The following is a 24,672-nucleotide window of genomic DNA, read 5'->3' as shown; positions in this document are numbered from 1 at the left end:
ACCATGGAGCGTTACATTATGACTATGTCCAATTTGCCACGGTCTCATCAGTTACTCTTTGTCTTACATGGACGTTTCACGTGCAACAAATAATAGTTTTGTGGTTGCTTTCCAATCAGGGAGCACCCAGTTCCATCGCTATGCTATGAATACACACTATACAGTATACTGGGCAAGCAACATGCAAGGCAGAGCAGCATCACAACAGACTCTGCGGCTGTGCCATCACTGACTGGCCTAACCTGCATCCAACTCAATTTTCTAATGCACCCGCTCTCTCCTGCCAGTGGAAAATACCACTGCAAATCCCTCTCAACAACTCAGGGAGCAGAGAGTGCCAAGAAAGCACCGGCTAACAAGCTGCCATCACTGCACGGCGCAATTCAGAGAGTGGATCCCGAGCATCGGAGCTTAAATCTCAGTCCACGTCGCTCCACCATCTTGTGTATGTAGATTTCTGGAGCTAACGTCAACGTCCACCAATCACTTTTATATAAGCACAGAAAGCTAATTAACTCAATTATAAACACACAAATAACATGCCTCATGCAAAAACAACAGTGCTTTAATTGTTAATCCACCTTTGTGCCAAGTGTCTCATCCAGGAACAACGGCACAACACAAAATATACACACAAACCCCCGTCCCTACTGCACTAAAACACCCACACTAGAACACACTCTTGCAGCCCGTCAGGAGCCTTGTTGCAAATAACAGTGACATCTGTGGCATTTTGCTAAAGCACAGCTGGTTACAAAATGAAAAAAAGAAAAACAGAAAAGAATGTACATCCTTCCTTATTACAGCCAAGCTACATACTGAGCAATACATTGACTCTGTCGCATCACTAACATGGCCATCGCATGGCTTTTTATTGATGTAAAAAAAAAAATGTGGTGGAATAAGTTCCCTCTTGGCAATTACGATCATTTCAATGCAGTTAGGTACCAAAGAAGGGAGACCACATGCACACAATCAATAAATCACTGAAAGGCGGTCACTCTTTACAATAAGTCCTGTTGCTAATTGGTGACCACAGGAACAGATATCAAAATCAAAAAGTGCTAGTGGGGGTGAATTAGATGTAAAACCAAAGACGAAACGAAAACTTCCCTGTCTCTGCAATTTCTAGGTGGTTAGTTTTTCTCCACCAATCTAGATGCACAACATCCCACAGACCAAAGGTCACAAGATAATGGTTGCCACGACCTCAGAGCTGACAACACCATGCAGCTGTGCCCCAGATTTCACGGGTACACACAAACTCTCACACACAAGCGCCTGTGGGGGGGGGGGGGGGGGGGGGGGGGGGGAGATAAATGTACACTCTTATCAATTAATCCAGTATCACCCCAGGTCATCAAGGAGGTTATTTTTGACTCCTCTGTTTAGTGATAGAGGGGCAAGAAATGCTGCTGACCATGTTGGTATGCTCCTTAATGACCACTGGAGGCAAAATGTCAGATGTAAGGTGGCATGGAGGCATGATGGCAGTGCTCAAAGATACGATAGGAGCATAAGAGAAAACGGTCACAATCAAATGCTGCCCTCTCATGACCCAGCCACATTTTCCCCCCTACCATTAACATTTAAAAAAACATACCAAATGGTGCATCAGCATTAATCCAAAACTTTTTTTCAGGAGCCATAAGATTAGTCATCGTCATCATTGTAACATGTATCATGCCTATGTGTCGGTTCAAAGAATTATTAACACAGACAGTGCATATGCTGATGGTGAAGGCAACAGCTATGTAATATCTGCATGTGTGAAGTAGAAAGCCACACTGAATGGCTGACTGGTTATGCCGTGGATCACACCATGTGGTCCCCAGTGCTGGTGCTGGCGGTCTGGCTGGGCTGCTCGGGGGAGCACTCCTTCTGTCTGAAGGTTTGCTGCTGATGCCTGGAGCAGCAGTCACCACCGGTGACCCTGCACATCTTTTGTTCCTCATCGCTTTCCTCTTCGAGGCCCGAGCCTTCGTCTATGTCAAGCTGGCAAACGCACACCTCAATCCCTGAGTCGCCGGTCACATGCCGACGTCGAGTGTTAAGCTCCTCCTCCTCCTCGCTGTCCCCCTCTGCCGCCATCAATGAAGCTTCCACACTCTCCTCTTCGTGATGCTGCACTTGGACCGGCATTGACACCGCTCCGTGTTCTGATGATGAGCCTGATGCCTGACAGTTTGGGTCTGCCACCACCACCGCCGCCGCCGCCGCCACGGGTTGTGGAACTGATGCAGCATCTTGCTGGTACATTTGTGAAGGGAGCACTGGAGCAGTCTCGGGAGGGTTTTCAGAGTAAGGAGGAGGTGGTGTTGGCGGGTGGCCTACAACCTCTTCATAGTCAGGTAGTTTGCAGTCGTTCCAGAGCCCTGAAAGAACAACCCAGACAGCTTTAACAATCGCCATACAGACAACTGTTAAACCATAGTCTTGTTACAAAGTTCCCATTGTAGGAAGAGCTACAACATTACATGTTACCAGGGTCTCTGCGTGATTCACTGTCAGTGTTCTCTCCCGGTCAAATTCACATTCTTGACATTAAGTCAAGCATGTGCACTCTGGGCCCGTCTATGACAAGTGTGAACCTTGTTCCTCTCCTGTCCGTGATATTAGTGGACACAATATCAAGTGTCAGCAAAAGTCTGAAATGACTACTGACATTATAGTGGCATGTCCACTGTCCCTCTAGCAACATCAAACCATAACCAGTAATGAACGGGACATTCAGGCAACCTGCGGCAGTGTATGAAAAGTTTGGGATCAGGGATCAGTATCAGAACAGCTGGTCAAAAGTTTTAACACAAATATTGTCAGTCAAATGCTGACCTTTAATGAGACCTTGCTGAAGGAGAGATCTTAGTCCAAAGTCCTATGTCTTACCTACGAGTTTTGATTAGTGCCTAATGCATAAAAGCTGCCAATGTGAAGACTGTAGGTTGCACATGTGTCTGATATGATTGTATAGGGGAATTCAATTATCCAAGATTTATTTTGAAGCTACAGTCCTGCACTTACTCAGGGAAGACAGAAAGGCAAAGCCAGCAGAAACTGAGTCTCTCAGCTTGTCCATAAGCAGACGAGGGACCGACAGAACGCACTAAAAGAAGTTGCTATAAAAACAAAAAACCATCTGTGCTTACACACTTGCACTGCCATAAACCAGTTTGTGTGTACACAGAATACTTGAAATACGGCTATCCATATAAGAGCGCCATCTCCAGCTGATTAAGTTTCTGAAGAAGCCACAGTCTATAGATCGAAATATCTATTTACTGTGCCTCAAATGAACAGAATGACGACTCACTTAGGTTGAGTGGTGGAGGGGAAATGAAGGAGCTGGAGGCTCCTTGGTAGGCCATGAGGCTGATCTCACGTTGCCGTTGCTCCTGTTGCAAGCGCATCTTAACCCTGCGGTGACGGTAGGCACAGCAGCAACTCAGCATGATGATCAGGGTCCATACTAACCAGAACCCTGGGAGGGGCAGAATCAAAATCACCAAAATGAGAAATAAGCAGACAATAGGTACATAAACATACAGCATGAGGTTTATTAAATGAAGAGTTGATGTAACATATCATGTACTTACACCATAGTTCATAGTAGTAGGTGCAACACTCGGTCTCCCCACAGCAGTAACCCATCTCACATCGGTATTGTTCATTATTTACACCAAAACAGAACTCTTTTGCCTTAAACACACACACAGAGGTACACTGTCAGAGTCAACATGCAATCGAAAAGGTAAACAAGGAAAAAGACAGCAAGCCCTTGACAAACTGACCTATTTCTAGGGTTTATTTAAACATTGTCATTCTCACGTTGGTGCCATTTCTTCTGTTGGCACTTTTCTGGACTAGTATCATGTACTGTTAAACTTCCATAATACAGGTTTATGCAATTTTTAACATGTAAAGATTGTGGCTGCAACTACGAATTACTGACTAAATCAATTGCAAACTATTTTGATAATCAATTGGATGGTTTGAGAGAGTTTTTCATTAGCTCTCAGATGTTTCAGCTTATTACGTGTGACTATTTTCTGGTTTTCTTGGCTCCTTTAAACCAAACGTAAGATGGCTTCATGTCAAGAATAAAGGAACCTCAATTGTCTTTTTATCTGGACACTTTTCAGACTATTTTTTGAAACGATTAATCAAGAAAATAAGCGACAAAGCAAATAATCGTTAGTTGCAGCTCCAGTAAACAGATATCATGGTGAGGGATAAAATGAAAGCATATCATATAAGATATATCAGTAATAACACGAAGAGTCCAGAGGCATTTCCTTTTAAAAACAAGACAGACATCACTACACTTCAAAGTTTCATCAGAATACACGAAGGCACGGAGTTAAACTGTCCATAACGCTCACCACTTTCGCTTTATATGATTTAGTCTGAAAAGCAAAATGGACACACTGGGGCTGACTGTCCCTTGTCTTGCTACTCAATGTCAACAACTGTGATTAAACACGTCAATTTTCCGGGTACCATTTAGCAGCGGCTAACGTTCATCATCACACCCTCGATTCAAACTGTGAAACTGCGCAAATACAACACGTCCCTGCCATTTTCCGAGTTAAAATGTTTAGTTCCTGGCAGACGGGCTGTCGAAATTAAAATGAAAACTTCGAGCAACTGACGTCATCCTCGCTGTTACAGTAACGGACCGTGTAGTTTCCTTTGTGGGGGAGACAAAAGGGATCGCGTGAAGGGGCCTTCGATCTGCCCTGAAGCCGCGGCCTCGCCTACAACCTTCCGCCGAACACAGAAGTGCTAGCGCGGGCTTACCTGCACCAGACAGGTCCCGGTATAAAGCAGACCTACAATGGATCCCAGTGCTTTCTGCGGCATCTTTCTGGGTTGTCGGCCGGTGACACGACGGGAATCATATAGCAGTCAGTCGAATCGAATAGTCGAGGTGACTGCAGGTGGCTGTTGCTAGTCAACAGCTCAACCTGGTGCACTCCAACATGTTTTGTTGTTCGTTCACTCAGACTAGTAATTTGAACCGGAGAGACGGCTGCTGGCCTGTAGGGGGCACTCTCGCTTCTTCTTCTTCTTCTTCTTCTTCTCCTCCTCCCTCTCTCTCGCTCTCTCTCCCCCTCGCTCTCTCTTACTTGTTAGTTTGTATCTGCACATAAATAACAATTTGATGATTATTCTTTATTCATAACCTGAATTTAGTCAGGTTTAGCTTGTGGGAAAATGCATGTAGCTTCTTCTTTGCCATTTTATCAATGACACATTGAATAATTATCAACAATGTGTAGATTATTTAAAAAGTTATTAACTGCAGTTTAATGTAAATTCATTTTGAAAAAGTCTATTTGTGTAAAAAATCATGCACATGTTTTTTTATATATTACTATCAGCTGTCACGTTGACACTGACGTCACAGTCTCCCTGGCAGTGGAACCTGACAGCTGTTCACCAAAGAAGACAGTCAGGAAGATGTTAATCCATTCAGCCTGCGCACTGGAACATGGTGAGTCACAACTCGCATTATATTCACAATAATATCTGAAAGGTAGATAGATATGCTGTTTCAAATATAAAGTACAGTACTGTTCAAAAGTCTTAGGGCACCGGCAGCTTTGTTGTTTTAATGTCTGTCAAATTCTGTGATCATTGGCTTGGAATGATGTCACTGAAAGTTGCTCTCATTATATAAATAAGCTGTTAATACAACCTGGTATAATGGACCCTTTTCACAGCAGATATTTTTCTACATGAAATAGTAGAAGAATTAATTAGGGTTCCACTCCAGTTCTATTGTTCACGTGTAAGAGTAGTTCACACCATATACTTGACACTTTAACCGGTTCAAGCAGTTTTCTGAAAGATTTTTTCTTCAGAACTTACGTATTCAGAACTTTCTCATATTTTCTTGATATCTTCCTATACATTGAGGAATAATCTACTGTACACTTTGCATTGCAAAAACCCCCAACATGATCTATCTGTTTTGGAGGTAGTTCTCCGTAACACTTCCCTTCTCCATGACAATTCATTGACAGTCATTTTTTTCAACAGAAAGTACAAGAGAGGAAAACAAGAAGTGAACACAGACAATACATAAAACAATATTCAAAAGAGTAGAACCACGTGATCACGTTCTGATTTTTTTTAATCAAGAAAAGGAGAACTGAAATTGGTTGAAAATATTTGTGTATTTATTGAAACACTGGCTCTGGTGCAGAGACAGTCTTTGCATCTTGACAGAACACACTGCGAGGAAAATTGGCTTGAGCCAAATCCGTCCTGACCACCTTCTGGACACAAGCCACTCACAGTGCATGCACCTAATCTTGGCTAACCAATGAGAGCTTTTGGCCAGCTACGAGTCCTCACACTCGACATGATTGTTGCTGTACAGAGTCAGTCTTTAACCTCCTGTGCGTGTGCTCCTTTAAGTTTGTTTGCCAGACCTGGCCACCAGACTGGCCTCTGATGGCAGCACAGTGTGCCAGCCGGTCACTTCTGAACAGCTCAATACCTGATACAGTTAAAGCTCTGTGTGGTAATCATTGAGTGATAATGCAGTGACAGAATCCCATCACCTCTGACTCTGATCCACCTGCAGGGCCTGTTGTCAATCCTCCGGAGGCTGACGCAGTCACCAGAACAGGAGGTGCGCTTACTATTGTTAGGTCTGGACAACGCTGGAAAGACCACGCTGCTGAAACAGATGGCGGCTGAGGATATCAGCCACATCACCCCAACTCAAGTACCAACATGCACACGCTGTTACACATCTAATGTCCTTGACGATGTTTTGTAGTTAAATAGATGTTCAAATCTACCCCTACTTTACAGGGAATTAATTAAAGAATTAAAATTATCTTTGAACAGGGCTTCAATATAAAGAGTGTTCAGTCTTCGGGCTTCAAGCTCAATGTCTGGGACATTGGAGGCCAACGCAAGATCCGCCCGTACTGGAGGAACTATTTTGAGAACACGGATGTGCTGGTAGGTTCTGTTTGATTTGTTGTATTTCCAAGCTTTTTTTCAGATACAGATATGTTATTCTCAATCTTACTGCATTGTTTGCAGATCTATGTGATTGACAGCTCAGACAAGAAAAGGTTTGACGAGACAAGTCTAGTAAGATGCAGTTTTATTAATCACTATTTGATTATTTATCTTGTAAAGTGACTGCAGAACATTTTAAATGCTTATAAAATACAATGTTAAATGATGATGGTGGTCCCAGAGACATTAGATCATGTAATTGAACTTGTGTGTGTGTGTGTGTGTTCTTTCAGGAGCTGGCTGAGCTCCTGGAGGAGGAGAAGCTTGCTGCAGTGCCACTCCTCATCTTTGCTAACAAGCAAGACTTGATGACCGCCTCGCCGGTCTGCGAGCTGGCGGAGAGTCTCAACCTGCACACTATCCGTGATCGCATGTGGCAGGTCCAGGCCTGCTCAGCTGTCACTGCCGAAGGACTTCAGGTGAAAGAATTCACACCACTGCTAACACACACTGGGCTGCAGAGACGCACAAGCTTTGCAGTCATTTACAGGAAATTGACACACTAGTGTACTCTACATTTGCATAGTGACACTTCCCCAACAAACTGACAAAGGTCTTTGCCTTTGTCATCTTTTACAATGCCAGGTGGGAAGTGATTTCAAATGTAACCACTGAATTCTCACTAGTTGCAATACTATTCAACCACACTATTCATACATATAGCATTAGCAAATGGTTAATGTATGGCACACTTACACTGGAACTTTTTTTTTTTGCAGGATGGCATGAACTGGGTTTGCAGAAATATAAAATTTCGGAAAAAATAACCGAGGAAACAGACGATCTGTGAGGAATTGCAGTGGCACTTTACATTTAAATTATTCTGGACGAAAAGTTGACATCATCCTGTCTTTGGGATCGAGTAGCATTATGAAAGAAAAAAAAAAAGTATAAATTGTCATTGTGTTGATTCCACTTGTTAGCTTGAAATGTAAATACTGTATAAGGATGTTTTATTTGTTTCCAACACAATCACATATTTTGTCTGATTCTTCTGTGTCCATCTTTGTGTCTGCCTGTGAGTCTCCCGAGTCAACACTAGAGGGCAGCCTTGCACTACTATGTCTCTCCTCACCTGTCGTCCAGTTATTATGTATATTGAAGCATCCTGTGCATCCCATCATCACCTACTCTTTCTTTACTCAGACAGCACTGTTCACTCATACTGTATATCGCGAACTGCAGAGTAGTCCAATGGATTCCGAAACAGGGCGACTGTGGATCAGTTGTACGGCTGGGTGTCTGTCAACGGGAAGGTGGAGGGTTTGATTCTAGGCTCCAATAGTCTACATGCCAATGTGTCCCTGGGCAAGACACACAAACGGCAGTGAGTAGCAATGGATGTGTGAATAAATGTGCGAATGGCAAACACTGCAGCTTTTTGACTGATCTTCAGACTATTTACTATAAACATCTTAAATATTGCTTCACAGTTTTGCTTTAAGGAACCACTTATTTATTTATTTTGACTTCCAACAAATGGAAAAGACATTCAAAGAAACATAAGGGAAGTAAGTAAGACTACTGAAGAAGCCCACTGCGTTGCTATGGCCACACGCTGTTGCACCTCTGTGTCATTGGACAAAATGACCATAAAACATGAACACTTGCACACGCATGCAGGAAACACACCTTGACACAAATCGGGCGTGCACACAGAGTAAACCGTACAGAGACACCTTGGCCATTCAATTACACAACCTCTCACCTTGTTCACCGTGCATTACTACAAGGCAATTGCGTTTTCTGTCTATTTCTCCTATTTTGTCTTTTGCAGCACATTTGCCACAAACCCCACTAATCTGAGCTGGCCGAGTGATCTGCAGTGGTCCTATAGGGAATTTACATACAAACCTTTTCCAGGACTAATAGCTCTCCAATAGAATTTGCATTTATATAGCCCCGTTCATACTAACATGATTTGGAGCCTTTGCCTGTGATAAAAATAAACCTCCTCCTTTGGCCTTGAGTTACTGCCCTGCTGCTGCTGCTGCTGTGTCTGCTGCTGCTGCTGCTGCTGCATGTGTGTGTCCCTCTCCGTATACAAGGTTGGCTGATTTTAATATGTCAGAGCTGCTTGATCCCGCGATAGAAGCTGAAACAAGTGCAGAGAGCCTCAGAATGGACCTCGTAATGATTCAGCTGTCAGTGTGGGCTTCAGTCCCATGCTGGAGTGTGTGTTTTATGCATACAGGACATTTTAGTACTGTTGATACAGCAGTATGAGATACATGGTCAGGGCAAAGCGTTACAAACTAAATAATACGCACTTAAACGTACCCGGGGAAAAAAAAAAAAGGAGACCTCTGTTTTTCTGTTAAAGCTGATTTGTGCAAATGCATCCAGTAACTTTCACAAGGCTCCATGGAGAAAAAGAGGGGGGGGGGGGATTAAAGAACGAAGAAATAAAAATCTACCATGTGAGACAGACAATGAAAGGCCTACTCGCTCCCCTTTGGATTGCTTAATCATTAACATTTAATTCCACTTGATAATCACCCAACCTGTAAAAAAAAAATATATATATACCTAATTACACATGGAAGTACTCTGATAAATCTTTACAATTGTGCCTACCGACAGCATGTGAATCGGATGGAAGAGGCTGTGAAGTGCCTTTAAATCCCAAATGAGTGAAATTGGATGCACCACATAGAGGACGGTGGAACGAAGCAACCACTCCTCAGTACCTCTGGCTCTATCATCAGTGAGGTGAAAGGCAATCAGGCCTGCAAAAGGCCATAAATCATGGGACTTTCCCAGCTACTCAGGCCTGCACACCGGCCTCCCACACAGGGGAAACGAAGGGCAGAGAGTCTGATTGATTTACCGGGGCAGAGAGAGAGAGAAAAAAGAGGGCAGGAAGAGATCCTATGACTTAATTAAAGTGTTGTAAGTCTCACACATTGTAACTATGGTTGAGTCGCTTCGGTGATGTTGACCAGTGGTGTGGGATTGTCCGTTGTTTCAACTCTGACGGTCACCGAAAGGATTCCAACCTCAACCTTATTTTCTTTAGAAATAGATCATTACAGTATGTGGCATGATGTTGCGAAGGTGGATCTAAATCCATAATGAGGAAGGAAATACACCCTGAACATGAAATGATTCATACGTCACACTGACTCTGGTGTCAAAAAAGCGACTAAGCATATATGAGATTGTGTTACTTTCCATAGCTTCTTTAAATATTGAATATTATTTCTTTAAAACCTTTTTTGGAATTATACATGTACAATCAAAAAATGGTTGCTGCCATAATCTCCTGCATATGAATAATGTAAACCATAATACTATAGAAGAATCAAAATACTGTTATAAAACACGGTATACTTTCAGGATAAAGTACTGAGTTGGAGGCAGAGTATATAGTCAAAACAGTAATGCTGTGGTGGAACATAAATGGTGCTCACTCAGGTGCATCTTTACAGTAACGGTGACACTTTGTCCTTTGCCAGGATTTAATGGTAAAGTAAACATTGGCTCTCTTTTTATTCTTACTTCCCATAAAACCTGCATGTACCTTGTAGGCTGTTCTGAATCGGGCACATCCCTCTCTTACAGTGTTGGGGGGGGTCACTTGCGTGGCCAGCGCAGTTTCCCCTCCTGCCTCATTCCCAGGCCAATCCTTTATGATTAAGCAGATAAGTGCTGGTACTGGATGATAAAACAAACAACAAATGTCCACATTCCTCTCATAGCTCCTTTGATGGCGCGTGTGTGTGTGTTTGTGTGTGTGTGTTTGTGTGTGTTTGTGTCTGCCTCTCTCTGGAGCTATTACCTCTCTGAGCCCCCTTTGCTATAATCAAACTGCAGAGTCATAAACAGGGTGGGATGGGGACTATAAAATTTATCGGGAGCCTCTATCAGCCGGGGACAGCAGTTCACACCTCACAGTGGGTCAGTCTCACAGCATGGAGGGGGGGGGGGGGGGGGGTTGGTGTTGGGGGATGACCTGCTGAGGAGTTCGAGGATTCATTTGATGTCCCCGAAACAGAAAGCAGAGAGGGGGCGTCTCTGATGTAAGTGGTGGTGTGATAACACTGCGGGACGCTCCCTGGGTAATAATGTTATAGCAAATAATGAGCAAAAATTGTGTGTATCCAGTTGTTTTTATTTCATTTTACACCACTTTGGTTGGTGTTACAGTCATTCAGAGGTGGACAGAAGACTGAAATATTCTACTCAAGTAAAAGTACCACTATTTTGATAACATGTTATTTAAAGTAATAGTTCACCGATTTGCATTTAGCTTTGTATGACTAGAATAGGGGTAGTATTCAGAGTAACAGTTACTTTTTTAACAAGGTTGTGGTTCCATCTTTTGTCGTGTAAAAAGGACAAGGGGACACATCTCTCGTTAATGTTAATTGTTTTTAATTAAATAAAACATGTTAACACATAATCTATCAGTCCAAATGGGTCAAAGGTCACAAATGTTTTGATTTTCTCCTTAATTTCTCCTCATCGTTCACTGCCAAAGTTTCCGGTGCATGATTTTTATTTTTTATTTTTTTATTTTTTTAATTCAGGCCAAAATGTTTTTACGGATGTGATTTAAAACTTCCAAAAATCCAAAAAATATACTTTGGTAAAAAATAGCATTACAAATTTAAAAAGAAATACTTACTACACAAAAAAATCTACTCAATTACAGTAAAATAAAAATAGTAATGTAATTCATTACTTTCCACCTCTGCAGTAGATAATACAAACCTAAAGTTCACTTGAAATCACTTGAAAGGGGTTTAAAAGGCACATTTAATCTCTGCATCAGTCCATTTTTTTTAACCAATATTAGTATAGAACTGTCTCATGGAGAATATAACTTCATATTTTAAGTGATCTGTCTGTAGGTGTGTGTGTGTGTGTGTGCTCTGATGCGTTTCCAAAACATATCACTTTAAGCTCTCACTGCAAATCACCACTAACTGGAAACCAATCACGTCCGATTGATAATAACACGGGCACACTGTGAAGACCGTGAATCAATAACTGACTGACTGTTGTCTCACTCTTCCCTAGCATGAGGTCAGAGGTCATACTCTTGACCCGTCACCGACCCTTGACTCCAAACTACACTGGGAGGAAATAGCACTTTCCATCGCGCAAAACGTTTCCAGATTGACTGATTACCCTTATCATTTGACGGATCTGGTCCAATTCTCTTCCCTCTGTCTCTGCTCCCCCGCACTCCCTTGTCCCTCCCCTGCACTCATAATTTGACTTTTTATCACCTCTCGCGGAAAGTGAGACCCAGCGCCATCTGTCATTACAGCACGCGCTGACAGCTCCTCACACATGCATGGATTTTTACATTTGACTCAATCCAGGGGCTTACTTTGCTGTAACCAATTCAATATTCCTCAAATGAGCCAGCCGATCTATATACACGCCACAGTGGATGGGATGATCTATAGCATCACCTTAATAGATTTCCCACGCCTCAGAGCCTGGCTAGTTAAGGGGAAATGGCATAATTTGTACAATAAAAACGTAATTATTCATTTGACTTGCTTGATAATTTATGTACATTGTGTGTGAATGTGTGTGTGTGTGTGTGTGTGTTTGGTGGATTATCTGTGGGTTATTAATAAACCTTTCAAGTGTGTTTGTTTGTACAATCCGTCCTCTATAGCTACTCAATTATTTTGCACCAGTGTCAAAAACCGTTTGTCTCAATATATTAGACTTAACTGTTATAGACGGAGGAGTTTCTTTTGTTTTATAACATAAAGATATACAGAATTTAGCAGTATTTGTGTAGTGAAAACCAGTAATGTTAAACTAACTGACAGACGCTGAGACTGTTGTCAGAGATATGTTAGATAAGGTGGCTCTGTAATGCGAAAGTGACACAAGTAAATATTTAATAGCAATCTAGTCTTACTCAGCAGTCTGAACAGCCTAACAAGCTAACAGTTTTTTTTTAAGGCCATGCTCTTAGACTATGGTTCTCAAACTGTGGTACATGTAGCACCAGGGGTACGCAAGCGTCCTCTGGTGGTGCTTCTCGATTTGAGAAGCAGCTTTAAACAAAAATAGTCTAATTAATGAATCATGTGTCCTATACCGTATTGTAAGTAACATAATGAAGATTGGATTCAAACAACTTATGTGAAATAAGTGAGACCCAGATTGTCCCTGAACCCACGTAACTAACGTGTTGCCCTGTAAAACTTACAGAATAAGTGACTTCTGTATGTTAGCTGCCATTTACTTGCCTCACAGTAACATCTAAAATAAAGACAACAGTGTCTGTCCAACATCAGAGTAACCACTCACTATCTAAACATATCATTAAAGCTCACGCAGTCTCTCACCCCGGTGTTTTCCAATCTTGTAATATACAACTTCATTGTAAGCATCTGGTATCTATTAAATAAGGTTTTGTTGTTTGTGTTTTTATTTGGCAACACCGTCCACTGCCACCCCCGCCCAGAAATAGAAAGTACAGTGTGAGTGTGGAAGACGCATCGACTTACATCAGTAGAGATGCATTCTTTTACTTTTCTAACTTTACATCATTTAATTGAATTGCATGGCAGGTAAATATTGTACACCATTTTCTATTGAACCTTTATTTTACCAGATAAAAGACCCATTGAGGATGAAATATAAAAGTGCAAGTAAAGTGCAGGAGTTCTGAGAACACAGACAGGCAAATAAACAAGCAGTCTGTCTGTCTGTCTGTCTGTCTGTCTGTGCATAAGCAGACATTTGAGTGGTGTAGGACATTTTAGTGACATCCACCGCAAACACAACAACATGATCAAGCAAACTGGTGCAGTCAGACCTGTGAATAGATGAAATTTAACAAACGGAGGAATACGACAGTGGGCAAACACCACCAGCTGAAATCTTTCCCACACAAAACCACCTTATCTTTAAATAATATAATATAGTCGTTTTTCCTGTAGCAGTATTAATTAGGTGTATTTATGATGCTGGCTTCTTATTATACATGTTAAATGTCTTCTTTTAAAAAAGAAAAAGTGTATTTGCAGACTAAGCTCTGCCATTTTCTCTCCGAGGAAACTGTGCCTGAGGGGAAAGGGAAATATTGTTTGTGTTTTTATTTTGTTTATATCTCCCTGCCTTTTATGGCCAGCGCCGCTCGAGCTTTTGTAGTGCCAGAGTGTAAAAGAGAGGGAGAGAAAGAGAGTATTCTCAATTTCCTTCTAAAAAGAAAATTCATTTGCAGTTGCTAATGTAATGTCATCGTTGTGTTTACTGAGCGTGGATGATGTATAGGGGATGTTGCATTGAGTGAGACTGCTTAATGATGCATAGAATTAAGTCTGTGGCTTTCAGCTGAGCTCCCCTCTCACTCTCACACACTCCTCTCCCTCTGCCTCCCTCCCTTTCTCTCTTTCACACACCCTCAAACCCAAATTCCCCCATTCCCTTCGTGTTTCCTTCCCTTCTCTTTTTTTTTTTTACCTCCCTCTCCATTTAATCCCATGCTTCCTCCTCTTTCTCCTCCTCCTCTACACACCAACCTCTCTCTCTCTCTCTCTCTCTCTTTTTTTCTCTGATGCAGGACTGTCTTGGACTGTTGGCCACACGTTGCTCTGTGCTCTGTTGCCGAACTCCATCAATCACCAAGAAGGGAGAGAAGAGAGTGTGGTGGGGGGCCATAAAAGGAATAAAAAATAAGGGGTGGGTGTGTGTGGGGGGGGGGATGAGAGGGATGAAAGCGCACATGTTGGGAACACACATTGTACAGCATCAGTTTTAAAAACCTGAAGGGAAGAGAGCAAACGAGTGGGAAGTACACCACTTACATTTAATGATCTGCTGTGCTGCATGGTGCCAGTCCAAATATCTGCCCCCGAATACTGTGTGAATATATGGATGCGATTGTCTTATCTCTGGCGTCGGCTCTGATTGCAACTGTGCTGCGGCCAGCTACGGCGATGATTATTATGATGATGATGATGATGTGATTTTAGGGCTCATCTAAATTGTTATTGAGCAGGCGGAGATCACTACCTGCATGGGAGGATTGTAGTTGTGGATGATTTATAATAAGAGGAACAAATTAGAATGGTTATAGGACTACTTTGCCGTCCATGTATCTGTTTATTGTTTAAAAATCCCAATTATATATGCGCAAGAAAGCTTCACATAATGATTCCGCCATTGAAAGGCTGGAAATGATGCTCTGCATCGACAACATTCTTTTTAAGCGAGCGTGAAAAACTTGAACATCTGTGATAAAGTGTGATAAAGATGCTGCGAGCGTTCACAACAAATATCTAGAAAACAGGTTTAACAATAATCAAATAAATCCCCTGTTACTGCAATAAATAAAAAGTGAATCACAAAGAAATGTTGTCATGCTTATCACATGACTCAAACACACAATACTGTTAGAAACAGTCCTTGAAACATTATTTCAAGGACAATGAAAGTAGACAGAGTTTGAGTCACTAGATGTGTTTTAAAAGAAGACTTACAACTTATCTTTTTACTCTAGAATTCAACTAGCTCCTTTTTATTCTACCCTGTGTAGGTGTTTTATCTGCATTTTTAGTTTATAAAACAGGCCTTTTGATTGGCCTTTTCCTATTGTATTCCACCCTGTGTTGCGTTTTATTGTCATATTTGCATCTCTTTTCTTTTTAAATGTTATTTTCCTTTTGTTGTGAAGCACGTTGAGCTGCAATCTTTGTATGAAAGGTGCTACACAAATAAAGTTTATTATTATTATTATTATTTATACATATTTGTGTGTGCAGATCATGCAACACAATTCAAACGAGATGTGTTTACAACTTACTTATTATTATTTATTGTGTTTGTTGTGTTTCCAAAGCTAAATGCTAAATAGTCTGTATTTAAAGAGCACTTTTCTAGTCTTGCTAACCACTCAAAACTGATATAAACTCCTTCACCCGTTCACACTCGTTCACTCACACATCCACACACACCGCTTCTATCTACATGTAGACTCGCAGAGCCGGGAATCTAACTCACAACCTTCCAGAAAGATGAAAGATGACTCGCTTTACCACTGAGCTACTGTTGCCAGAGCCTGCTCTTGTCTACAAATATCAGATATAAACAATTGTGTTTTAAATGAAATATGATGAAGTGTTTTTTCAGTGTAATGTCTCCAAATACATAATGTTCAGATACTTCATTTAAAGAGAAGCTAAATTTAAGCTCAAAATCAAATTTAAATCAAATTTCAGGACATATCATGATGCCAATAAAATCTCTCCGGCTCACTAAACTGTGAAAGTGAGGGTTCAACCCTACAGACACTCGCTGAATTGACCTTTGCCCTCTTTCCACATAGTGCTTTGGTTGTGCTGTCACTATTATAGCTCAGTTTATCAAACATGTATCAGACAGCTTTGCTTTGATGTCTAGTTCTTAAAGAAATTACAACTGGAAACTGGATTTTTTTTTTCCCCTCCATATGATCCTGGGACTTTAAATTAGAAAGAACTGCTAATAATGAAAAATGTGTGCTTGGCTTTTATTTTAACAAATAAATACAAGAGGTTGTGAATGCCACTGTGTAATAACGGGGTCCTCTGTTCCTGTTTCTGTTTCTACTTGACGTTATAATCAATCAAGAGTGAAGCGATAAACACGTGGATTTGCTGGAGTCTTGTTGAAAATGTAACACCTTTCATCAAAGAAGCTCCGGTTTCGGCTCAAAGTCCTAAAGACGAAGTTAACTCAGTCTGATATCCCACACACCTGGAGCCTCATCGTACCTGTGTGTGCGTGGAAGCATCAAAACGATGCCCACACACTTCCAGGTCCTACTTGTACGTAAAAATATGGACATCATCACTTCAGCTGTCTCACAATGTTTTGTTTACGTGTTGATTTTACAATTCCTCACATCCTTCTTCCTCTCTCTCTCTCTCTCTCTCTCTCTCTCTCTCTCGTACTCACTCACTCCATTGCTCCATTGTGATCCACTTGTCCACCCCATTCATCATCCCGCCACTCTTCCCCACACAGAATTATATTTCTTTGATGTGTTACTAGTTGAAAACAAATCCATTTCTCTGGCCATCAATTTATCATTTGGAACAGGAGGGGTGGGTGGGTGGGGGGGGAGTCACACTTCAGTTGTAGGGGCGACCACATTTTACCAATTCCAACTTGCACTTGTGTGGCACCGTGTGTGTGTGTGTATGTGTGTACACTGAATGTATACTGTTGCGATGAGAACTACAGTCTAAGATGCAGACGGAGAGGAATCAGATGAAAATTTAAACAACAGAGGGAGGATTTTTAGTAAAAAAGTAAGGATAAGTAAAGAGAGAAAGAGAGTGCATGTGTGTGTGACAGAAAGAGAAAGGGAGAGAGAGAGAGGGAGAGAGAGAGAGAGAGAGGGCTTTCCTCCTCTCCCAGTCACCCTCCTTCACCTAACGTCTGTGATAATTTATCACTCCTTCTAGCTTGGCTGACAAACTATTTGCAGGAAAATGAGTTTTTCCGCCTCAGATTTGTCCTCTGGGAATAGAAAGGGGAGCTGCTGTGTTTTTATTCCATTGTGCACACACACACATACACACACACACACACACACGCACACACTCGCGCACACACACATACACATTCAGATATATGGTTGTATCCAAGCACTCACTTACACACACACACACACACATTGACAGTGGTCTACAGTATTTATTGTGGGGAGGGGGGGTGGCGGGGGGGCGGTTAAGATAAATGAGGTAAATTAATAGAGTCACTGAGGGAAAAGATCTGCTTCCGCACCAGCAGATTTGCAACTGAACTGACATACAAGAGATGAGCACATACACACACACCCCCCTCCACCCTTCACACCCCTCTCCCTCATTCACTCTCTATCCCACCCTCCTTCCCTCCCTCCCTCACCTGCCACCCCTCGCTTGGCTCTCCGGTCCCGCTGATCCCTCGTTTGCCCTCCCACAGATGACAAATGTAACACTCAGACAAACAGCGATCAGGGCCATGCAGCATAATGTCAGCTTAGATCAACACTGGGACAAAAGCAAATATCACAGCAGCAGCAGCAGCAGCAGCAGCAGCAGCAGCAGCTATACTGCATTACAAGCACTCTGCCACATGCTTGTGTGTGTGTGTGTGTGTGTGTGTGTGTGTGTGTGTGCTGGCCTGGGTCACTGGATTCCAATCTCACTTTCAACCTCATCAACCAAGATATTGACAATGTGCTTGACGGAGAATTACATGACAGTAAAGACCTAATTACGCCGCTATTACCCTGGGCTATCCGTAATCGTCAAACACAACGCATCAGTGGGACATCACAGCAGTAAATCTGCCGGCGCTCCCTCTGCCTCCCCCCTAATGCCTGTTAGCATTACACTGTTGACATTTCTTTCCACTTTTTTTTTTTTTTTATCGCCTGCTGACAACACACTGACTGTGAGACACAGTGGAGTCACCCGCGCTGTCGTTCTTCACAAAAGTGACTGTGTGAATGGGGATATTTGTGCAATTAGAATTAGGATTCAGTACAAAGTAAAGTCGTGTGAATTCTTAGCTTTAGCTGTACTTATCATGACAATGTTTGGAGAAAAGTCAGCATCAGTACTAAAGTGTGGTGCTGTGCTGATAAGAAATCCACAGATGTCATTTTTTTTCCTTTATTCTTGGTCAATAAAACATATATTTTCGAGCAAATGAGCTGCAGGTGCACCCATGATAATTTGCTGTGGGAATAATACACGACTCCTTATATGGACATCCTGTGTGTTTAGAGGTCACATATTCAGGCTTTAAAAAAAATGCATTTATTTCGTCTTCTTATGTCTCCTTGAGTCAAAGTTACGATCGCATGTTTAGCAGTTATATAAAGTAGTGATAATAGATGTCACAATATAGTCACAAAATAGACAATAGAATGTCTTGGCTTTTTGTTCCTAAAAACCATCCAAGTGATCTTTGAACTGTGATGTACTTTTTGCTCAGGTGTGTTTATATAGTTGGTGAAATTCATCAGATTGCCTGAAAGAACATAAGACACTCTATATTGCACATTCTTATACCCTCTGTATATGCTGTATGTTTTAACATAATAATGGAAAAAAACAGCTGAAATGCTCTGTGTTCTAAGGGTTAAGTAAACCGGAAAATTGCAGCAGTGCTGATAAAGACGACTTTAATCGATTTAAAATAGCTTGACATTGTTTGTCAAAGTAATCTGGAAGTGTGCGACTGCTTGATGAGATAAAACATGTTTAACCCTTAGAGCACAGAGCTTTTAGGCTGCTTTTTTTCCATTACTTCATTAAAACATACATACAGAGACATAACCTATAGGCAATCTGATGAAGTGATTATTGTTTTCATTTTCACCAACTACATAAACACAAAAACTAATAAAATCGGGATTGAATTTGTGAAATTTGTGAAATTCGTCACACTTGGCTCGTTTTTATATACAAAAATAAAGGGAAAAACTGTCTATTTTGTGACTTCTGCACAATTATTGCTACTCTTGGTTTTTCCAAGACAAATATGTGTTATCAAATGAATCATAACTTTGACTCAACAACACATAAGAAGACCCAAAAAAATGCATTTTGTAAAGCCTGAAGATGTGACCTATAAACACATGTCCATATAAGGAGTTGTACTAAAGGGTTAAACATCACAAGTTGACTTCACTCAAGTTTGTAAGGCAGCGGGTTAACTTTTGTTTTTTAAGCACCTTGAAAATGTTGTCAGTAAACAAAACAGCTCGGGGAAAATCCTCAGACTGCACTGTGAACACATTTGGCTGCAAATACTTACTGCTGCAGTAACAGCAGTCCATTGGGGTAAGAGAGGAAATCTGTTTGTTTTGAGTTTGTTTTTTCTAATTTGATCAAAATGACCGTTTAAATGTAGTCAATTACAGATGAAAATCTTCCCTCAAAGACACTTGTGCGTAACAAGATCTCGCTCTCGCTTGAACCGTCCCCCTTTTCTGAGTCTATTTAGCAAGTTAATTAGAATCGAAGACACTAATCCAGACGATGACAAAAAGTGTTTTGGTTTCATTGCTGACATTCACTGCGGCTGCTAACAGAGATTCTTTTGCTCTGCTGATGATGAGGCTCTTTTGCTGCTCGTTTGCTTAAAATCTGCTGTCCGTCTTCTTGACGGAGGAGCACCTGAGGACACGCAGCTCCACATCCCCTCGTAACATTACAGACATTTGCCAACTCTGTGATGCCCATCTCCATGGAAACCGCTCCTGAATGACAGGCATGAAGACAAGGTTCACCAGTCGCTCTGATCCTCAAAGTCTCCTGCAATTACTAGTGTGTGTCAATGGGTGTGTGTGTGTGTGTGTGTGTGTGTGTGTGTGTGTGTGTGTGTGTTCGTATCGATGGGTGTGTGTGTGTGTGTGTGTGTGTGTGTGTGGGGAATGTATCACTGAAGTCATTCATGTAAATCATTAAGGTAATGACTTCATATTTTTGGTTCTTCCCTCCTCTGTTAGACTCTCGAGGGGAGAAGATGAGGCAGAAGTAAAGTGGGCGTCAGACCGGCAGAGACACAGAGAGCGCATTAAAAACCCATGATTGATCAATTGAATGTTGGAGAAGCTCACATCAGACCACCAGTCCAAATTACATGTGGGCTAAACACAACTAAACACTGCTCACAGGCCAGGCCCTTCTGTTACTAATGGCCATTACAGCCTGTGTGCCTTTGTAAGCCTCACAATAGCAATCACGCTGGGATTTTGTGTGGAGCTTGCTGGCAACAGTTATTAGCCCCCAACCCCAAAAAAAGGAAAAACTTAAAGGGAGAGCAGTCAAGAGAAGAACAAGAAGATTTGGGGGTTCCGAGCAAGGGTGGGTCGGGGGGTTTTGGGGGCATCAGCAGGAGGGACAGGGGGAGCACAGAGTGTGGGGTCAGAGGGCAACCCCAAAGCGGAAATGGGAGGCACAGAAGGAACAATGGGCAGGGCTGGACTAAGACAGACAAAGCTGGAAGGAGGGTGGACAGTGCACAAAACACAGGAAGATGAGGAGAAAAAGATGAGAGGACAGAATGGAGGGGAGCCAAAACAGATGGTAAAGGCTGGTCGGAGAGAGAAAGGGGGGGAGGTGGGGGGGGGGGGGGGGGGGGGTGAAGGAGGGAGGGAGCTGGAAATCCACTGGCAACACACGCATCGTGACAGTAACAGCGAGGAGGGAGGAGGAGATGTGCAAAAACCTAAACAAGACTGGATCTGGATCCCCATATGGCAACATATGAACCAGCATGTTATAATTCAGATGGAGACACCTGTGGAGTCTCTGTGGCCCTTTAATAAAATGAGGAATGTTTTATTTAACGCTGAAAAAAAATGGTCCATCTAAACTTAGCAAGGTATGTAAAAAATGCTGCTGAGTGAGCTTAATTTATTTATTAATTTACATTTGAGGCAATAAAATGCAGTAAAGCTGCAGTGCTTAACTTTTGGCAATGAACTTTTTGTTTTTTATGTTTATGATGATGATGACGTTATCTTTCTGCCTCTGTGCGGTTTTCATGAACAGAAACGACGTGGAATTACTTGTACTTAAACAGGAACTGTCAAGCAATACTATCAGTGGGGGAGGATTTGTGTGTATACAGCTGCAGTACAGAGGCAGGAGCACGAAGAATCTACCCCATCACACTGCTGAACAACTGGGTTGTTTTTTTAACAGAAAAATCTATTCTGAAACTTTTTCAGTGTCTTCGGTCATACTTCAGCCTGACATGAAACAAATCAACGGAAATAATGGATGCTGATAAAATTACAACATGCGACCAAAGACTAAAGAAAGAAAATAAAGTTAATATAGAGCGAAGGACAACAAAGATAGTGACAGCAAATGCAGGAGCAAGCGGGGGCTACGACATCATCGTTCCCCTAAAGTTGTCTATTGGATGTATACATAAAAACAGAAGGGCGCCAGTCGAGCACATGCCCATTTCATCTCAAGAGCCCCAATTAGAAGCAGTGATGATATGGACAAAGCATGATGTGGTTTCTGCAATACAAACCAGCAGAATACAAGATAACGTACAGCCAACAGTGAAATAACTCACTCACTCTTTCATCTTCCACCACTTTATCCTGCACATGAGGTTCCAAGGAGGTGCTGGTGCCAATCCCAGCTGACATAGGGCAAAAGGCGGAGTACACACAGGTCACCAGTCCATCACAGGGCTACATAAACAACCAACCACTCACCCATCCACACCTATGTTGAATTTTGCGTGTCCAATTTTACTATAATCCTCATCCAAATCTGCATGTTTATGCAGCGAAATAACAAAGATGAGGAATGCTGTTGATGAATATTCCTCATACAAAGTGAATACAAATTGTAAAACAACTCAAGAGCTTCCTTTGCAAAAGGAATCATGTGTTCAATATAACACGGATGATGCCTTGACCACAATTGTTTTCATGTTTTAACAATAAGTATACAACAGTGGGATTGTTTTTTTCATTTTTTCCAAAAAATTGTGTGTTAGTTCACCCAAAACTGTGCATAAAAAGTCAAAAAAATATAAAACTGTTGTGTGTACAGGCCCTTAATCAGCAATATGTGGACTCATTTGACAACATATGTGAATGAATGTAAAGGATTTTGTGTAATTAAAGCACTATAGCTTTAATTAAGTCTTATTGTACTATGCTGCAAAACATGTAAGTTGTCCATGTAAATATGAGTGAAGTAGTAACAGAGAAACTTCTACATGGGGAGAAAAAAAAACAGGGAGTGTGAAAGTGTGTGTTTCAGCTCGTGCGCATTAGGAAAATCACAGGCTCTAATGTGATCATCAATACTGGCGTGTTTCTGCAGCTATTATGACCTAATTATCTGCCTCAGCTCGACTCGCTGACCACAAAGAGACGTGCGCCCGCTCCACTAGATTTATAGAAGTTGTCATTAAGTGCCGGCGCTTTTCCCCCCGCGACGCATTCATCTTTACGCGAGCGCGCGGAGGAGCCGTGGAGGTATTAATGCATCACCGTGCGGAGCGCGCACGCACTGCGAGTCATGCACCTCTCTCTCAGTATGCGTGTGTGTGTGTGTGGTTTCCGTGAGGGATGGAAGATGACAGAGGCCGCGCGCTGCAAACAGCTGCTCACTCACGTGTGTGTGTGTGTGTTTTAAGTCCAGTAGTTTTCATTCATAATCAGCGCGTGCACTTTCTTATAAAACGAGACCACCAGGATATTGCAGGGAGTTGCTTGTTGTCTTCTCTTTTTTGTTTTCTCATTTCGGTTGTATATTTTTTAATGTTTTATGCAAATAAAGATTGAATTCATTAATTCATTTTGCAGGATCCTCTGGACTTCATAGTCTATGTGGTAAATCTTATTATTTCTGTATCGTCGTTACTCTTTTTTTTTAAAACATCCCCACAAACTTTGGACAGTGACATATCTGTGCATGTTTCCTCTTATCACCGCAGTCGGAAGTGTTTGACCCCCCCTGACCTTTTTACCCTCACCTCTTGTTGCCACCTGTCGCCGCAGGTAACGCTGTGCTTTTTTCCTCTTTCTTTTCTTTTCTTTTCTTTTCTTTTCTTCTCTTCTCTTCCTCTTCTTCTTTTTGCTGGAAGAAATAAAATCCTGTCAACAAGACACACCCGCGAAGAAAAACCATAAACAAGGAGGACGTATTTTATATATGTATATATGTATATAAAAAAGGAGACAAACCGTTGTTCTACAGCAGAGGATGGAAGCCGTAAAGGAGAGTGTATTCGGGTAGATTTCAATTTCCACCACTTCTTTGCTGCACCTGAATGTTTATACATATAGAATGAAAGGTTTAATATAAAATCAGCATCATACCCGAGAATAAAATGGACAGACTGCAGATTTGTGGAGGAAGCTCTGTTGTCAAAAATCATACAAAGCAGCCACATTAATAATGTCACTCTGTGTTGGTGCAACTGAGACTAAAAAGATGAGTTCTAATTTGAGGGCAGCGTTTATTAATTTTATGGGAAAGAAATACATACATTACTTTTAATATAGGTTTTGTTTGCACACTGTGCAACATAAATTCCATTAAACCCATTTTTCTCTGCTTCACACGTCACGTATTTTTAATTATTTTTCAAAATTTGGTTCCCCAAAGTTGCACCTTGTCAGCATCCCCGCGCCGTTATTGTTTATTCCCCTCTCAGCACAGGCCTGGAGTTGGCATTCGCAACATACTGTAATATAACGTGGGAATAAATATTAAAATAATTACAGTAGACACATTAACAGATGCTTCTTCTGACAAAAAATACCCTTTTTTTGCATTTTCTTTATAAATTTTCTTTTGCAAAATGTCTATTAACTATTTTTGTGCACGCTTTGATGGCAATAATTAATGACCCACACTTACTTCACTGCAGGTGAAGCTTTTATTATTATAATTCTATAATTTTCTTAATAGTATCGCGCTCTATATGAGCCCGGACTTACTGTATACAGGGCGTGTATGAGTTCTGCCCCTTGGCGAGTGGACCCGTGTAATTACGCGCTATTTAAATGGACAGTATCATGGCGAAAGATACCAATCTATGAGTTTTAATCCCTTGTTAAACTCTCTGTAACCTCTCCCTCTCTCTCGCTCTCTGTTCTTGTCACATCTTCCTTCAGGCACTTTG

The 24,672-nt window shown here is 41.7% G+C and overlaps 2 protein-coding genes across 3 annotated transcripts; one reads left to right on the top strand and one right to left on the bottom strand.

The window, feature by feature from the left end:
* Window positions 1-1,296: 1,296 nt before the first annotated feature.
* wbp1 (WW domain binding protein 1) lies at window positions 1,297-5,028 on the bottom strand. 2 transcript variants are annotated; one of them, XM_058617371.1, is made up of 4 exons: window positions 4,798-5,028; window positions 3,594-3,696; window positions 3,311-3,478; window positions 1,297-2,375 (listed from the first exon to the last, which is right to left on the bottom strand). In XM_058617371.1, exons 1-4 carry the CDS (start codon window positions 4,858-4,860, stop codon window positions 1,816-1,818), a joined length of 894 nt encoding a protein of 297 aa, XP_058473354.1. In that variant the 5' UTR covers window positions 4,861-5,028; the 3' UTR covers window positions 1,297-1,815. The 2 variants fall into 2 exon arrangements, with proteins under 2 accessions (XP_058473354.1, XP_058473355.1); XM_058617372.1 differs by lacking the exon at window positions 4,798-5,028 and adding an exon at window positions 4,498-4,705.
* Window positions 5,029-5,173: 145 nt separating this feature from the next.
* Window positions 5,174-9,008, top strand: LOC131446405 (ADP-ribosylation factor-like protein 3). The gene is made up of 6 exons (XM_058617601.1): window positions 5,174-5,494; window positions 6,593-6,736; window positions 6,862-6,978; window positions 7,063-7,113; window positions 7,275-7,460; window positions 7,761-9,008. The coding sequence occupies exons 1-6, from the start codon at window positions 5,492-5,494 to the stop codon at window positions 7,806-7,808; spliced, it is 549 nt and encodes a 182-aa protein (XP_058473584.1). The 5' UTR covers window positions 5,174-5,491; the 3' UTR covers window positions 7,809-9,008.
* Window positions 9,009-24,672: the final 15,664 nt, after the last annotated feature.

This window comes from Solea solea, chromosome 19, assembly GCF_958295425.1.
Source record: "Solea solea chromosome 19, fSolSol10.1, whole genome shotgun sequence".
Classification (NCBI taxonomy): Eukaryota; Metazoa; Chordata; class Actinopteri; order Pleuronectiformes; family Soleidae; genus Solea; species Solea solea.
This window is presented reverse-complemented; position numbering and strand designations above follow the sequence as displayed.

Excerpts from the sequence above, each read along its gene's own strand:
- wbp1 (XM_058617371.1), bottom strand. The coding sequence starts at position 4,860 with ATGCCGCAGAAAGCACTGGGATCCATTGTAGGTCTGCTTTATACCGGG. Across the intron at positions 3,479-3,593 it reads CTACTACTATGAACTATGGT|GGTTCTGGTTAGTATGGACC; the intron begins GTAAGTACATGA and ends TGCCCCTCCCAG. Across the intron at positions 2,376-3,310 it reads CCCTCCACCACTCAACCTAA|GGCTCTGGAACGACTGCAAA; the intron begins GTGAGTCGTCAT and ends TTGTTCTTTCAG.
- LOC131446405 (XM_058617601.1), top strand. Across the intron at positions 6,737-6,861 it reads GCCACATCACCCCAACTCAA|GGCTTCAATATAAAGAGTGT; the intron begins GTACCAACATGC and ends ATCTTTGAACAG. Across the intron at positions 7,461-7,760 it reads TCACTGCCGAAGGACTTCAG|GATGGCATGAACTGGGTTTG; the intron begins GTGAAAGAATTC and ends TTTTTTTTGCAG.